General features: G+C 39.9%; 1 protein-coding gene across 1 annotated transcript in view; it reads right to left on the minus strand.

The window, feature by feature from the left end:
- Positions 1-17118, minus strand: part of IGSF10 (immunoglobulin superfamily, member 10) — a 40177-nt gene that overhangs the window by 10392 nt on the left and 12667 nt on the right. Inside the window, 6 exon segments of the mRNA XM_006900050.1 lie at positions 334-517; positions 519-1040; positions 1042-3066; positions 3068-4189; positions 4192-4646; positions 10496-10886. Coding sequence (XP_006900112.1) covers positions 334-517; positions 519-1040; positions 1042-3066; positions 3068-4189; positions 4192-4646; positions 10496-10886 — 4699 coding nt within the window.

Here is a 17118-nt window from a genome sequence, read left to right on the forward strand (position 1 = left end):
CTCAGATTACTACTAAAATTTTTCCTAGGATTTTATATTCATATGCTCATAATTCAAAACCCATAGAAACATAATGGCCATTCTCTCTTTTAAACTCTCATCAGTTGAGGTCTGCTTTCAAAACATTTAAAAAAGATTCTTAATATATATTTTAAAACATTTTAATGAGCAAAAAATGGTAGGGTCAAATGAGAATGTTAGTATTTTAAATGTCATGGAAAAAATCTGAAACTGGTATTGAGTCTCTGAATAGGTTACCCAAGGATATAACACAATCTTTTTCTTTGTTTTATAACTATAGAAAACTCAATGATATGGAACAGTTTCAAATACCTGATGAAACTCTGGTCCAGTGGATGGTGGGCTGGGGGTTTCCAATGGCTTTACAGGGTAGGAAGACATCTGAGTTAGCAGGAACAGTAAAACTTGCAGCTTTCCCTCCAACTATTCTAGGTTTTTCATATGTATTCCTAGACAACAAATCAACAGTAAGAAATTCAGAAGGAATTATTTTTTTTAACTTGTATCTTTGCAAAGTTTCTCTTCGCTTGGGTCTTCTCATCCCAATTTGATGTAGGAGTGGTGTCCTCTGGCAAACCTGAAGTGGGTAGCATGCTTACCACTGGACTTTTGCCTGCTCTAGCAATTTCTGGGTATAACTTGTGCCAAAATTGGTTTTCTGACCGGGGAGAAGGTGTCCGCTTGGACACCTGTTGTTTAACCGTGATTAATGACGTCACAGGAGTAGAATGTAATGTGGTTCCAGTTGTGACTTTGGCATTTGGGTGAACCATAGGCGGTGTTGTAACCTCTGCAGCCAACTGGCCTGGATTAGCATCATGCCTTGAGGACTCAGGTGGTTTGACCACTGTATTTACCATCATCGTGAAAACAGGACGTGCCGTAGTGTCAGTAAGTGCCCTTTGGTTGAAGAGATGAATGGGACTTGGCATGAGAGTGGCATAACTCTTCAGGGACAGTGGCACAGTTGAACGTCTGCTGGTTATTCCCCTGGCTGTGTTACTGTGGTGGTGTTTGGTAGAGAGTTGTTTCAGACTCAGCTGTGCTTGTTGAAATCTGAGTACTTCCTTGATTTAGTTCTTCAGTTCTATCTGTCAGACTAAAAGTTTCTGAGTGAAAACCAGTTGTGCTTGAGATATTTATTGGATTTTCTAGGGATGAATGAGTAAAAGCAGAGACAGTGGACGTGCTGGAAGCTTTGCCTGTGGTGAGCACACCAGCCACCTCAGCAGTAGCTGTAGTGACGTCAGGACGCTGTGCGGGAGAGTCGTTTGGGTTGTTCCTGTTCTTCAGTGGCTCCTTTTGTCTTTGTACGTTTTGGATTTCAGGTCTGACTGTCTGGAGTTTACTGATAGTGTCAGATGTAAAGGCAGTTAGGGAAGCTGTCAGCATGCCTATTTGCTTTGATATGAAGTTTGTGGTATGTGATTCATTGCTTGCAATATGATCTGCTGTTGAGTGAAGGGATGGGAGTGGCTGCTCCTTCATCTCTAAGAGACTTCTTGGGCTTTGTGTTTCAGTTCTAGTATGATGAGTTAGAGCTAGTGTTACAGATGGCATCTGCATCACACTTATCGAGGATGTGGTTAAACGGAAGGAAGAAGCCTTATTATATGTAGGAAAAGCAGGGAGCGTATTTAGAACTGGTGAGGCTGTGCTATTTTTGGAAACAAATCTTTGCTGTTTCTTTAATATCTTTTTTTGAAAATAGTTTTTTCTAAATCTGTGATTCCAGGGAACTTTTCTTCTCGTAATGGCTATAGTACCAGTCATAGATGGTTTAGTGATGGAGTCTGGAGGTGGTGATTTAATCAATGAATCCCTTTTAGTTTCATAAGTCCTTGGGACATTTGGGAGACCAGTACTCATTATAAGCGTTTTTCCATATATAGGTTTTAGGGCATACATCCTGGCTGCACCAGTTGGAGTCACTCGAATATTTTCAGCACTGAAGGGTTTGATTGTGGCTGTTGTTTTCTCAGTATGTAGTAGTTTTCTGTCGAATAGCAATGATGGATTCTGGTGTATCATTATAGACTGTTCAGATGTGACTGTGGCAATATCAGCTTGGAAGAGAGTGACCAGTGAAGAACTTGGAAAAGGCAGTGTTATGGTACCAGGGGCATGACTGTCTGTGGGAGAACAAGATGGGCACGTCAAACTGAACTTGCTGGCTGAAAATGTAGTAGAGCTGTCTTCAGAAGAATCTCTGAATCTTGGTCTCACAAAGCTGTATCTATGCCGTCTAAAAACTGGAGTTCTATATTGGTTGATAATTCTTGCTCTGGCCCCAATTTTCCTCTGTCTCCCAAAGTGTCTGGAAAGTGTAATATTAGTTGTACTATTTCTAGAAATCTGGAACTTAGTAGTGGTGTCTGGTTGTGTAGGGTATTGAGAGAGGCTCAGTGTTTGAGTACCTTTGGAGTAGAAATTATTTCTCTTGGATATGCTAGTTATTTTTCCAGATGTCTGATCATCACTTGTGGGATTTACTGATACCAAAAAAGCACCAACTTTACTGTTAACATTACTAAATACTTTGTTACTGACATCATTGATCATAGTCCCCACTATTACTGAGGGTATATTTTGAAAATATTCTCTATTGCTTTCCATCTGGTCCATGTTCTGAACTCTAGTTGTTCCAGAAAGTAGAGGGGAAATAGTATGTGAATTTTGTTTGATGGTGTTTTGTGTTGTGGTTGTTGGATTTCCATTCTTTGGCGTGGCTGTAGCTTTAATGGCATTATATAGGTTGACATCTATAGATTTTTCAGGTGGTAGAATTTGTGTACTCATAATTGGAGATACTTCAGTGCTAGAAGTTAAATCCATCACAGGGCTACTAAGTATTGTTCTAGAATCAGCAGTAACTGTCCTTGCAGGGACATCTGGCACTTTTGCTGTCAGATCAGTAAATTCTTCATCCGGAGGGAGCATACCCGAGCTAGCTGATTCTTCACCAGGTACTTTTAGGACTTGCGTGACTGGTGAAGTCAGCTGTCTTGTGATATTTTCTTGTTTCTCTGGGGCAGAGTTTTTTTTTAACTTTGTCCAAAAGTACTGCCCAATGTTGTGGGTCAATTCTCTGTGCAGAGGGAAGAAACTGCCTCCTATGCACCCTAAAACATCGATTTGTCAAATTTCCACATCGCCTGTGTTTTAGCTCCCGATAGTTGTGCTGCTTATTTGTGCTCCATGCTTGTTTTCTAACCTCAGCCTCCATTGGAGTGGATTTAGGGAGCTGGACAGCTAGTGATTCCTGAGGATAAACAGTGGGATTGGGTTCATCAAGTCCAGAGCCATCTGTTCCTGCATCTTGTTCCACTGGTCTTTGTCCTTCCATTTTGACTGAAACTTGGAAAATCAAAAGATCAACCCCTGATGTGTTGGCTGCTATACAGTGATAATGCCCCTGGTCTTTTGGGGTGACCTGTAATATACTTAATGTGCCATTTTTAAGAATTTGCTTGTCTTTTGACGACTGATAGAGAACTGTATTTCTGGGAATAACCCAGCTAACAGAGGCATCTGGGATACCAGTAGAATGACATGGAAGGTCAAGTGTCTCATTAATAAAAACTATGTGGTGAGCCCCATTTTCATGATGAACTCCCACATCAGGATCTACTACAGTTACCCTATAAGTGAGAATATCTGCGTCATCATAATTAGTGCTTATGCAATGGTATAAACCTGTGTCAAAACTATTAGCCATCTGAAGTTTCAGTTTTCCCCTTTTATCGATTAGAATTCGTCCAACTTCACTAGCATAAGGGGCTTTCACTTTACTCCCATTGGCTAAAGGCCACACTAAATGTGGGATGGGGTCTCCTTGGCCTGGGTAGTCAAGTACAGTGGTCCCACCAAGCAAAACTGTATGTTGAAGCTTGGTATTGTTATACCTAGAAATCATGGTCCATTTGTGTTTCACAGGCCTCATCTCTGTCCTGGACAAAGTTATTTGACCATAACTTGTATAGTGCGTATGCAATGTACTCAGGGTGGTAGTAGTTCTGTTCAGTTGCAAGGAAATTAGGTCTTGCATTAACCATGAGGGTTCTGTTCTGAGATCAGCCTCTATGCTGGTGAAAATGTCTTTAGGCTTAGAAACCACCTGTTTATACTTACAACAGAGCTGTGGTAGTTCAGTAATTACGTGGGTTTTTTTTTTTCTAGTATCAGAGGAGAATCACTATACAAAGATAGAACTTGCCATACTGGTTGAATGTGGCTGTAATCTATGTTACAAATGAGAAATGTAGAAAATGACATGTTTAACACAAGGTAGTCATTTTCTTCAGTGAACCTGATGGATGATGTCCTTGACGGTTTCTGGATGGTACAGCCCACCTTAGCTTCATTGCCAGACTGGTCTGTCACATTTAAGGTAAGGGAGCCAAAAGGTGCCATGAAATCTTAGGGAGAAATAGAAGCAGAAGTGCTGTCTTCCAGAACAGTCAGGCTGTGACCTTTCAGGGATGGGTCAATAGTTGGCTTGACACATAGGAAAGCTGTAGTCGGGACCATGGTAAAGGGCTTGCCTTTGGAGGCCCTGGGGTTCATGCAAACTGGGCATTGCTGAAGACTGGAGGCACTTCTGTCTCTTTTGCATTTTATCATATCTAGGGGGGGAAAGAACGATTTAATTATTATGAATTATGGCTTTGATATGAATTAACATTTGATCATTTTTAATAAGTAGCTTTTGTAGGGTTTGGAGTTTCCCCCATATTTAACAGAACATCGAGAGATTTTTACATTTCTTGTCTTTCAGTGGAGTTCTAAAACAGGAAAGTATTGTGAACGTATCTGGCTAAAATATAATATCCATTTAAAAAAAACAAACAAACAGTTGCTGTTGAATTACGTCTGACTCATAGTGACCCCGTGTGTGACAGGGTTGAGTTTTCAATGACTTTTGTCTCCAGAAGGAAGTCACAAGGCTTTTCTTCTGAAGTATCTCTGAGAGAACTGAACATTCCCTCCTTCTTGTGATTATCATTGTTATGATTTGTGCCCTGTACCTCACTGGTTTCACTTCTCAATGTGAGGAAGCAATATTAATGGGCACATTAGGCTTTCCTCCTCTCATGGAACTGAATTATGTTAAGACCCAGATGTGTGAATCAAGGTTTCTGGGAGAGGGAAGGAACTGAGGCTGATATAATCAAGACTCAGATTGTGAAGACTATTATTTGCTGTGTAGAAGAGCTTCAAAGTATATCCTCTCCGAGGGTGATGTAACTAAAAAAATTTGACACAGCCTAGATAGATCCTTTCAAATCATAAAATCCTCCTCCTTCAAATACTTAGATATTGTAAATCTGGTAATTTTAAAGTACTCCTCTCTTGAGGCTATTTAAAACACTGTTCCCTGAGAACTTGAATAAGATGTATAAGATCCAAGATGGCGGCGGAGGCAGAGACAGAGTGGTGAGCTGCGGGAGCAGCGAACCACTTAAAGCAGGGCCATTATGACCTTCCACAGACTTCGGCTTATTGATAATTGAACACTTAAACAGTTGATGACTGGCCCTCAGTGAAGATCGAGGCTCAACAACAGGAATTCAAGGATTCCCAAGGAGAAATGGGCCAAAAAAGATGATTACCTATGCATTGGAAAGGCCAAAGAGGACGATTACCTATGCAATGGATTGCTGAAAGTCACTGTGTGTCTGATGACCTTAACAGTGGCAGCATGCACAAGAGGACTGACATCCTAAATGCACCACATATTTTGTTCTGTTGAATGCTTCTGCCAAAAGATGGTTAGACCTGGGGGGAGTCTGTTCACAATTCTCAGGTTCCCTTTATCATATATAAAGGGGGAGGGCAGTGACACCTACTTCAAAATATAGTATGCCCACTTATGGGGGTGGGGGTAAAAGTGGCAGTGCTGGAATTGGAAACACTATCCCTGACCACAGAGTCCTCAGTCAAGTGAGGGGACCAGTCTGGGGTAGGGGCAATTGGAGGGGGAGTATACCAGCCAGCTCCTGGGGGGTGTTGCCCTGCTCGGGATGGGCTGCCCTCGGCCCCCAGCTCGGGGCGAGCCACCACGGCCCTCAGGGTGAGCTCCTCAGTCCCCAGATTGTGCCATCTGACCCCTGGGTGGGGAAGGAGAAGAAAAAAAAAAGAATGCCTAGGGTATCCAGAGAATGTTACCTAGGCCACCTTCTGCCACCCTTCCCCCCACCCCACCAGTAAACCTGAAAGCAACACCCTCAAAGCCCTTCTATTTGTAACTCATGAGTTTGTTCTCTCTAGGTTTGCTCCCTTTCCTATAGGTAACCTTAACTCTGAGTTTTACTCCAGAATTGACCCTGAACCCAGTGCCAGTGACAAAAAGGAAATACAACTGACAGCTAAGGAAGCAAAGGAGGATGGAGCCGGAGCCTCTGGGTTCAACCAGCCATCCTCACTGGACCCACCTGGGAAAACACTTTGCAGTCCAGAGGGGAGCAAATGACAGGTAAATATCTTCTAACAGAGTAAGAAGGCAAGCAGTTTTAACCCAAGACCACCAGTAAGGTGATAAAGGGTCCTCCCTTCCCCCCTTTACATCGACGCCCCTGTTCGGCATGAAGAAGCCAGAGAGTCGGCATCCAATTCCCAAATCAATAAGACAGTTGGTTTAATTACTATTGGAAAATGCTTGTCATTCCTCTGTAGCATCTGGTCTCCACTGGACCCTCATCATTTCCTTCACCTGCTCCCCACACCGACCAAACTGTGCAGCTCTGCAACTTCATCCTGGTCCATCCTCACCCTTCTGCCCCCAACCCTCACCTCCTTGTACCCCCAATATGTTTTTCCCAATAAAAAAAATAAGATGTATAGAGTTATACTTTAAATGAAATCCTCCTGGGACTTTCAAGCTATCCATGTAGATTCTCCTATATAATGCAAGGGATAAGACATTTAAGAAAAAAACATAATAATTCTTCTTGTTAGCTACTATTAGGTTGGCCTCCAATTTATGGTAATCTCTGTCTGACTTTGCCTCTGTAATTAGTTGTGAGGCATAGAGTTTTCACTTTTATTTCTTTTTATTTTATTTTATTATGTTCAGAAATAGACTGTCAGGGAGCTCTGGTGGCCTAGTGGCAAGACGCTGCACTGCAATCCTAGAGGTACACAGTTCAAATCCACCAGATGCTCTGCTGGAGAAGGAGGGGGCAATCTCCTCCTGTACCAGTCAGATCTGATTTGAAGGTACATGTAAAAATAATACAATAAAAAAAGAAACAGACTGTCAAGTCTTTCTTCCCATTCTGTCTTATCGAGAAGCTCTAGTAAAGTCCCCTCAGTATCACCTGCATTGGACTTCTCAGAAGATCTAATTTTCCAGAGTGGCCCCATCATTGTTCCACACAATTCACAGTTCTCAAATACCAAAGGATGTCTTTCCAACCAAGGATCCAAATTCTCCGTGTGTATTTCAAAAGTAGCATTAAGAAAACATCAGCATTCTTATCTTCATCAAATTTCATGGTCTAGATTTTCACAGAGGAGGTAGCTGGCAAGTCTGAAAATCTTTCAGCATTTCCATCTACTTACAAGGCAATTGTGACCTCTACCTGCTCATCAAACTCTAGGCTCAGACCCTAGTATGGCAGAGAGTATGGCAGATCCCTGGCTTAATCACAGAATTATGCTCACATCTTGGCAAGCTTTCTGTTACTAGCACCTGATCCACCATGCTATATTCCAGTCACACAGAAATACTTTTAATTCCTGAACTTTGCCATATCTTGTTCAGTAATCAATTGTGGTTATCTACTAAAAATCATGGTATACACTCCATGTCTATAAGAGTAAACAGTGATCTGTAAGCATTCAATGGATGATTGTTAGAAGTAGATTCCCCGACCTTTTTACCAAAGTGCCTCTGGGTGGATACAACCTCCAGCCTTATGTTAAGCAGATAAATGTATTAATTCTTTTAAACACCCAAGGACTCTTCATTATTTATACCATATTTTTCCACATACTTGCTCTTTCACATACCCTCTTCCGTTAATGCCTAGCTGTTGTTGTTGTGTGTGTTGAATCAGAACCAACTCATAGCTGACCCTCCAAGCAGGTTTTCAACAACATAGTTTTTTTTTTAAAGGTAACATTACAGTGAAGATTAGTGTGTAAAAAAAGTTAAATAGGAAATATATTTTCATGAAATAGTCTAAATTAGAATTAAGAAATAGCTGTACAGAGTAGATGATTTTATTGTCTGCTGAAGCTCGTGTCAAGTCATGGTGAACCTGTCTAGACTGGAGTAGAATTGCCCCCTAACATTTTAATGGCTGCAAACCTTGAGGGAAGCTGATAGCCACATCTTTCTCCCACAGTCCTGCTTGGGGGTTCAAACCATCAGCCTTTTGGTTAGCTGCTGAGTGGTTAAACATGGAACAACTCTTCTGACGGAAAGCTGGCTAATCCATCTTTGAAACCATTATCTCTCCCTTCTCATTGAAGTCAAAGATCACCACTTCTATGAAATCTTTAAAGTAGAAGCAGAGCAATTGCTCTAATCCTCATGTTGCCACTTTGATCACACTTTTGGAAGACTACCTAGTAAATTATCTCTTCATATGCCTCAAGAATTCCTTCTGAGGCTTGAGGACATGAACATTCCTTTATTCTTTTTTAAAGTTCTAAGTACATAGGAGATAATCAATTAATGAATTTTACAAACTCAAATATTTGTGGAAAGAAGTTAGATAGAAACTAACAAATCTATCGGAGGGTCAATAGCAGCAATGGTTAAGGGTATGGACAGTGGAAACTGCCTGCCAGTCTTCAGATTTCTCTTCTATTGTTTACTGAAACTTATCATAATAGGAATGAGACATCATGCTGGAAAATGTAAAGGCTCAGAGAAAGAAAAGAAGACCCTCAAGGAGATGGATTGGCACTGTAAAAATGGGTTGGAATATGTCCAGGATAGAGCACCTCACAAGATAGAGTAAGGTTCCAATTTCGTTTTCAGAAGGTTGCTATGAGTCATGGTTTAACAAGAGCAATCACCTATTCATGTATCATTCTGAACCAATTACTTAAATTATCTCTCCATTTTCTCACCTGTGAAATACAATGTTATCACTAACCGCATTGGATTATTTTGAGAATTAATAATGCCTTTAATATGAAAATAAATCTACTCCTTCTAGTCATTATTTTAAGAAGTTGTTGTTGATGATATGCAGGGAATCGATTTGTAACTGACTCTACAGCAAGTTTCAGAGGCAGCAGCAGATCACACAGGAGGAGACTGCTCATCTTTCTCCTGTAGAGCAGCTGATGGTTTTGGACTGCTGACCTTTGGCTTGGTCGCACAGCTCCTTACCACTAGGCCACCAAATTCCTTATCTTAAGATCTTACTTAATTGAAATTAAATAGTTACATAGCTGGGAATAATAATGGATAGTTTAATGATTTGTTTATCCAGTTCCCTCAGAAGAATGCACACTCCACGAAGGCCTTAATCTGCCCTGTTAGTAATTTCCGGATACTCGGACTGTACAGAATTCTTGCATATCATGTACAGTGAGTGTTGATGGCTGAATGTATTTTGCGCTACTCATGGCACCACTTGCTCCATGAAAGCATACTTTACACTTTAGTGTTTGTTGGGTTGTCTGTATATTACCTGAATAACTGAAAGGGGATAGGAAAAGGGAAGAGTTTTCATTGCTCTTGTTAAGTAGTGAAGAGTAACACACATATTTCTTATTTCTCAGTTTTTCCAAAATTTGGTAGCCAAAATTTACCCAGAGGGTTGACAAAAAATGATTAGTTCATTAATGAATAAAGAAATTCATTGTCATTCATTGTATAGATTTTATTTTTTTTTTCTTTCCTACATCGACTGCCAAGAAAACAAACAGATTCATCCTGGAGAGGGTTAAACCAGGTTACTCCTTGGAGGCAAAGATTCTGGGGTTTCGTCTGACATACTTTGGACATGTTGCAAGGAGAGACAGGTATTTGGAGAGGGACATCATGCTGGGTAGAGTAGAGGAAGGGGGAGGGGAAGACCGTCTATGAGGTGGATTGATTCAGTGACTGGGGTAATCGGGATGGGTGTGTCAGAGGCTATGCGATTGGCACAGGATAGATTAAGGTTTAGGGCTGTTGTACATAGGGTCGCTATGAGTCGCAAACGACTCAACAGCACATAACAACAACAACAACATCTCTGGTGACCTAGTGGCAAGAAGCTGCACTGCAAACACAGAAGTCATGTGGTTCAAGGTTACCAGCTGCTCCACAGAAGAAGAAATGGGCAGTCTCCTCCTGTATAATTAACTGCCTCTGAAAACCCACTGGAGAGTCAGCTATGGGTCTGTTCTGATGGTACACCATTGCCACAACAAATAGCTAAATTTCCTTGGCCTTTTACTTATATATACACCTTCAGACAAGTTTCCACCATTCTTTTTATGACAAAGATATAAATAATATAGATACCTGGCTTTTCCACTATCCAGTCAGACAACCATTTTAAATAGCAATCACAGATCCACGGGTTGCCATGAAGATAGAGGCTTTCCAACTTGGGCATATTTAAGACCATCTCTTCAGGGAGCAAGGTTAGGAAGTTGTCTGACAAGTACAGGTACTTGATAAAAGATGTTTTAAATATCTGGAGATAGCGCAAAGAGACAAGTGTATCTGGATGGAGTTTAGTTAGCTGATTTCCTTTCAAATGTACCAGTTGAAGAAAGGTCAGTCCATAAAAAACCTCTGGATTTATAAACTCAATATTGTTGTGGTCCATATGCAACCGTGTCAAACTCGTGAGACCATAAAAAGTATCTTTCTGAAGTCTTCTGACTTTGTTATAGCTCATTTTTAATACCTAAGAAGGAAAGAGATACACATTTATGTTGTCAAAAGAATTTTCACAAAGGAGAAAGCATATCAATTATAAAATGTTGAGATAAGCCAATGCAATGCATGTACCTTGTTTGGGTCCTAATGGAAACAATTTCGTTCCAAATTTACATATAAGAATATCAAGGAAATTATACATTCATAAACATCTGATGATTTTAAAGAATTGTTACATTTTAAAAGATAATAGAGTTCTTATTTTTAAAAGATGACTTTGAGATGTACATGGAAATGCAGTTGAAAAATGTATATTTTGGATTTGTTTCAAATGCCAAAATAAACAGTGGAGTGTGTGCCTAGAAATGTGTCATTTCATCTAGGTTTTTAAATTTGTTAGAGTATAATTTTCATTTTCCATAACATTTTGCTGTGATTTCCTTTATCTCAGTTGGTTTTGTTGTAATATCTTATTTATTTAATGGTCATTTATATCATCTATTTTTTTACATTTCTTAATTTGACCAGTGAGTTGTCAATTTTATTGATCTTTTAAAAAAACCAACTTGTTTTTCTTAATTTTGTTTCTCTGCTTTATAATTTCATACCCCACCACTACCACCCTCTGCTTGTCCTTTGTACGTGGACTGCAAAGAGAACAAAGATGTCTGTCCTGGAGAGGGTGGAATCAGGCTATTCCTTAGAGGCAAGGATTTTGTGGCTCCATCTCATATACTTTGGACATGTTTCCAGGAGGAAACATGGAGAATGACATCATGCTAGAAAGGGTGGATGGAGGGACAGGGCTGAAGAGGAAGATTCAAGATGAGATGAATCGACACAGTAACTCAGGTAATGAAGGTATGTTAGAAGCAGTGAGATAGGCTCAACATAGAGTGTCGTTCAGAGCTATTGTGCAAAGGGTCACTATGAATTGAAGTTGACTCGACAGCACATTAACAAAAACAACAACTTGTCTTTATTATTTCCCTTCCTTTGTTATCTCAGGATTTCTTTTGCTCTTCTTGAGTTTGTCCAAGTTATCAGATTGAGTTTTCACTTTTAGACCTTTCTTCATTTTGAATATGTACAATGTTTCCTCTGAGTACTTCTTTTGGCAAGTTACATTTCCATTCTGACTTAATTCTAAGTCTCTTTTCTTCCATTCGATTTTTTTTTTTATTTCTTCCAAACTCACCAGACACTTTGGAGAAGTCTCTGACAGCAGACTTTCCCAACGCAATTTGTCTTTTGATTTCCTAACTGCTGGTGGCCAAGAGTGTTGTTGATTGTAGAGCTGAGCAAGCTGAAATTTTTAACAACCTCTACCTCTTCTCCATCAATCATGGTGCTGCCCAGTGTGGTGAAAATCTTTGTCTTCTTAATCCAAATTGAAGACTACAGTCCTTGACCTTCTGCAGCAAGTGCTTCAAGTCCTCCTTTTTTTCAGCAAGCAAGGTTGTATCATCTGCATAATGCAGGTTGTTGAGTCTCCCTCTAATCCTGATGCCAAACTCTTCTTTATAAAGTTCAGACTCCTGAATGATCTGTTCTGCATATAGATTGAAAAGTCTGGGAGACAGGATGCATCCCTGACACATTTCCTTTCTAATTTTGAACCATGCTTTCCTTGCTTTGTCCTGATGACTGCCTCCTGGTCCAAGCATAGGCTTCACATGAGCACAATCAAGTGTTCCAGGATTCTCATTCTTCTCAAGGTTAGCCACAACTTGTTGTGATCTACACAATCAAATGCCTTTGCATGGTCAATGAAGCATAGTTAGACATTCCTCTGGTACTCTTTGCTTTCAGCCAGGATCCATCTGACATTAGAGATAATGTATCTAGTGCCATTACCCAGCTTGTATTTCTGATAGTTTTCTAGTAATGTACAGTTCCAGTATTTTCTCTCTTTATTATTATTATTAATTTTAATGAAAATTTACAGAGACTTTGAATTTCCATTCATTCATTGTTGCACTTTTCTCCCTGCCCACCCTTCCCCCCAAGTACACTCTACTCTTTGAGAAGTAAAAGAAAAATTATTTCATTGTTTTACAATCCCTCCCCCCCAGGTCCACTCCACTATGCTGCCTTCGTTCTGGACTCCTGTCATGACAATAATACCTAATCACATATCCTTATTTAAACAGTTTTCTCCCTCATCTGTTTCAATGCAGTATACATTATTTATCCCATCTTTCTCAGTCTTCCCCCAACCCCGATGTCAGTCTTGTTTTACAACAGTGGCACTATGCAATATTTGTCCTTTTGTGACTGAGATATTTCACTCAGCATAATGTCTTCAAGGGTCACCCATTTTGAATACTATTTCATGAGTTCCTTGTTTTTCAATGCAGCATAGTATTCCACTGTATGAATATACCACAGCTTCTCCTTCCATTTGTTTGTTGAGGGGCACATAGGTTGTTTCTAACTCCTTGCTATCTAGTTCCAGTATTTTTTAATAATCTCCAGCAGGATTTTGCTTGTGTGTTATATTAATGATGTTGTTATTATATACCAGCAAGTTGCTTGCAACTCATAACAACTTTTTATGTACAACAGCTCTGAATCCTGCTCTATCCTGTGCCAACCTTATTATTTCTACACACCTTACCCCAATACCCCAGTCATTGAGTCAATCTATCTCATCAAGTGTCTTCCTAGCTTGCTCTGTCCCTCCACTCTCCCAAGCTTGATGTCCCTCTCCAAGGACTGGTCCCTCCTTGCAACATGCCCAAAGCAAGTCAAATGGAGCTTCAGAATCCCTGCCTCCAAGGAGCAGCCTGGTTTAACCCTCTCCAGGACAAACCTGTTTGTTCTCCTAGCAGTATACTCAATACTATTCTCCAGCACCACAGCTCAAATATATTATTTCTTCTTCTATCATTCCTAGTCATTGTCCAGCTTTCTGATGCATAACAAGGAATTATGAAGACCATGGCCTGGATCAGGTACACCTTAGTCTCTAGAGTGACATCATTGCTCTTCAGTCCCTGACAGCAGACTTTCCCAATGCAATATGTCTTTTGATCTCCTGGCTGCTGGTACCAAGAGCATTGATTGTGGAGCCAACCAAACTGAAGTCTCAATCTCTTCACTGTCCTTCATGGTACTGCCAGTCGGCTCAGTGGTGAGAATCTTTGTTTTTTGATGTTGAACTTCAATACATATTGAATACTGCAGTCCTTGACTTTCTGCAGTTCCAGCAAGCAAGGTTGTGTCATCTGCATAATGCAGGTTATTGGTTAAGTCTTCCTCTTATCCTGATGCCACATTTCTACTTGTAGAGCCCAACCTCCTAGATAATCTGTTCTGCATAGAGATTGAAAAGGTATGGAGATAGGATACATCCCTAGTGTACAACCTTCCCAATTTTGAATCATGCAGTGCTTCCTTGCTTTTTTCTGATAACTGCCTCCTGATCCAAGTATAGTTTTCACATAAGCACAATCAAGTGTTCTGGGATTCCCATTCCTTTCAGAATTAGCCACAGTTTGTTATGATCCACATAGTCAAATGCCTTGCATAGTCAATTAAACAGATAGACATTCCTCTAGTACTCTCTGCTTTCAGCTAAAATTCATCTATCATTAGATATACTATTCTACTACCACAGCCTCTTCTAAACCCAGTTTGCAGTTTTGCACTTCTGGCAGTTCTCTGCTGATGTGCTGTTCCTTTCATTTATGGATAATTTTCAGCAGAATCTTGCTTGTATGTGATATTGATATTGTTTGATAATTTCTGCACTTTATAGGGTCACTTTTCTTTGGAATGGGAACAAACACAGATCTCTTTCAGTCAATTGGCCAGGTGGTTGTCCTCCAGATTTCTTGGCACAACCTAGTGAGCACATCCAGGGAAGTGTAATTTGCTGAATTATGTCAACTGGTATGCTGTCAATTCTTGGAGCCTTGTTTTTTTCCAATTCCTTCAGAGCAGCTTGAACTTCCTCCTTCATCACCGTTGCCTCTTGACCATATGCTTCTTCATGAAGTTCTTCTGCGTCAGCCAATTCTTTTTGATAGTGACTCTTTGTACTCCTTCTATCTTCTTTTAATGCTTCCTGGATCATCCAATAATCTGTCCATAGCATCCTTAAGTATTGCAACTTGAGACTTGAATTTGTTCTTCAGTTTCTTCATAAATGCTAAGTGATATTTACCTAGGTTGAATGCTACCTCTTCTGTAAAGTCTTCCTGAGCATATAAATCAGTATTATCAAAAGACCATTGAAATGGTCTCTAGTGTTCAGGTGTTTTGTTCATAGGATCGCTATGAGCCATCTACGACTTGATGGCACTTAACAATAACAACATATTTGAGATTATGTTTGGGCTTTTGTGGACTTGTTTTCATTTTCTTCAGCTTCAGCTTGAACCCGAATAAAAGAAATTGCTTATCTGTTCTTCAATTGGCCTCTTCTCCTGTTCTGACAGATGATATTGAGCTACATTGTCTCTTTCCACGGAGGTGGTTGATATGGTTATTGTGTATTCCATCTAGTCATGTTAAACTATAGCATTTCCATTTATGTTGCTGCAAAAAAACATTTTCCAAAAGAGTAGGCTCTTGATCTTGCAAAATTCTATTCAGAAATTTCCAGTGCCATTTCCATTATTAAGGTCATATGTATGGATTTATCTTTCCAATGTTCACCTTCCAATTACCAGTAATTATCAATGCATCTTGATTGCATATTAGTTCAGTGTCAGGCTGTAAATGTTGGCAAAAATCTTCAATTTCTTCATCTTTTACAATAGCTGTTTGTGTGTTGTTGTTGTTTTTTATTAGGTGCCAGTGTTGTTATTGTTGTTTTTTATTAGGTGCCATCTAGTTGAGTACAATTCATAGCGATCTTAGGAACAATGGATCTGAACTATGGCCTATACTGTGCCACTGGAACATTTCCTGACACATTAGAGCCCATTCAGGCAGTCACCATGTCAATCCATCTTGCTGAGAGTCTTCCTCTCCTTCGCTGACCCTCCATCTTTCTAAACATCATAGGAATAGCCCTTCCAAAAACATGCTCAAAGCATGTGAGGTGAAGCTTCATCATTCTTGCCTCCAAAGAACACTCTGGCTGCACTATCTCCAAAACGTATTTATTTGTTCTTTTGCGAGCCCATCAGATGTTCAGTTCTCTTCTCCAACACTCAAAGGTATCAATTCTTCTTCTGTCATCTCTATTCATTGTCCATTTATCAAATGCCTAGCAAATATTCAGAAAAACCATGGCCAAAATTAGACATACCTTAGTCCTTAAACTGACATCATTCCTCCTCAATATTTTGGAGAGATCCTTAACTGCAGCCTTTCCTAATGCAATACATCTCCTGATTTCCTTACTGCTGGTACCAAACGTGAAAACTGTGGATCCAAGTAAGATGAAGTTGTTGACAGTTTCATTCTCTTTTCCATCCACCATGACGTTGTCCAGTGGTAAGAATCTTTGTTTTCTTGACATTGAGATTCAATCCATATTGAAGGCTGCATTCCTTGATCTTCTTCAACAGATGCTTCAAGTTTTCCCCACTTTCAGCAATTAAGGTTGTATCATACACTTTCGAAATAGCTTGCCTCCAAAAACTCTATGAACTTAGAGAAACGTGCCTGTTCAGGACGTTCATTCACAGAGTTGCTATGAGTTGTTTATGACTCAATGGCACTTAACAACATCTGCATAGCACAGGTTATTGATGAGTTTCCCTCTGATCCAGATGCCACATTCTTTTTCATAAAGTCCAACTTCTCAAGTAATTTGCTCAGCATACAGATTGAATAGGTATGGAGAGAAAATACAGCACTGATGCACTCTCTTCTTAATTTTAAACCATGAAATGTTTCCCTGCTGTGTTCACACAACAACCTCCCAATCCAGGTAGAGGTTTCTTATGAGCACAATTAAGAGTTCTAGGATTTCCATTCTTCTCAATGTCAGTAACAACTTGTAATGATCCACATAGTCAAATGACTTTGCATAGTCAATAAAGCACAAATAGCCATTCTTCTGGTATTCTCTGCTTTCAGCCAGGATCCATCTGATAGCAGCAACGATATCCCTGGTACCACAGCCTTTTCTAAGTCTTGCTTGAACTTTTGGTAGTTCCCTATCTGTATACTGTTTGAGTAGTTTTTGAATGATCTTCAGTAGTATTTTGCTTGTGTGTGATATTAATGATGTTGTTCGATAGTTTCCACATCCTGTTGGATCACCTTTTTAGGAATGGGAATAAATATGGACCTCTTCC

The sequence above is a fragment of the Elephantulus edwardii genome, unplaced genomic scaffold, assembly GCF_000299155.1.
Source record: "Elephantulus edwardii isolate Elephantulus edwardi_28Jun2011 unplaced genomic scaffold, EleEdw1.0 scaffold00272, whole genome shotgun sequence".
Taxonomy (NCBI): domain Eukaryota; kingdom Metazoa; phylum Chordata; class Mammalia; order Macroscelidea; family Macroscelididae; genus Elephantulus; species Elephantulus edwardii.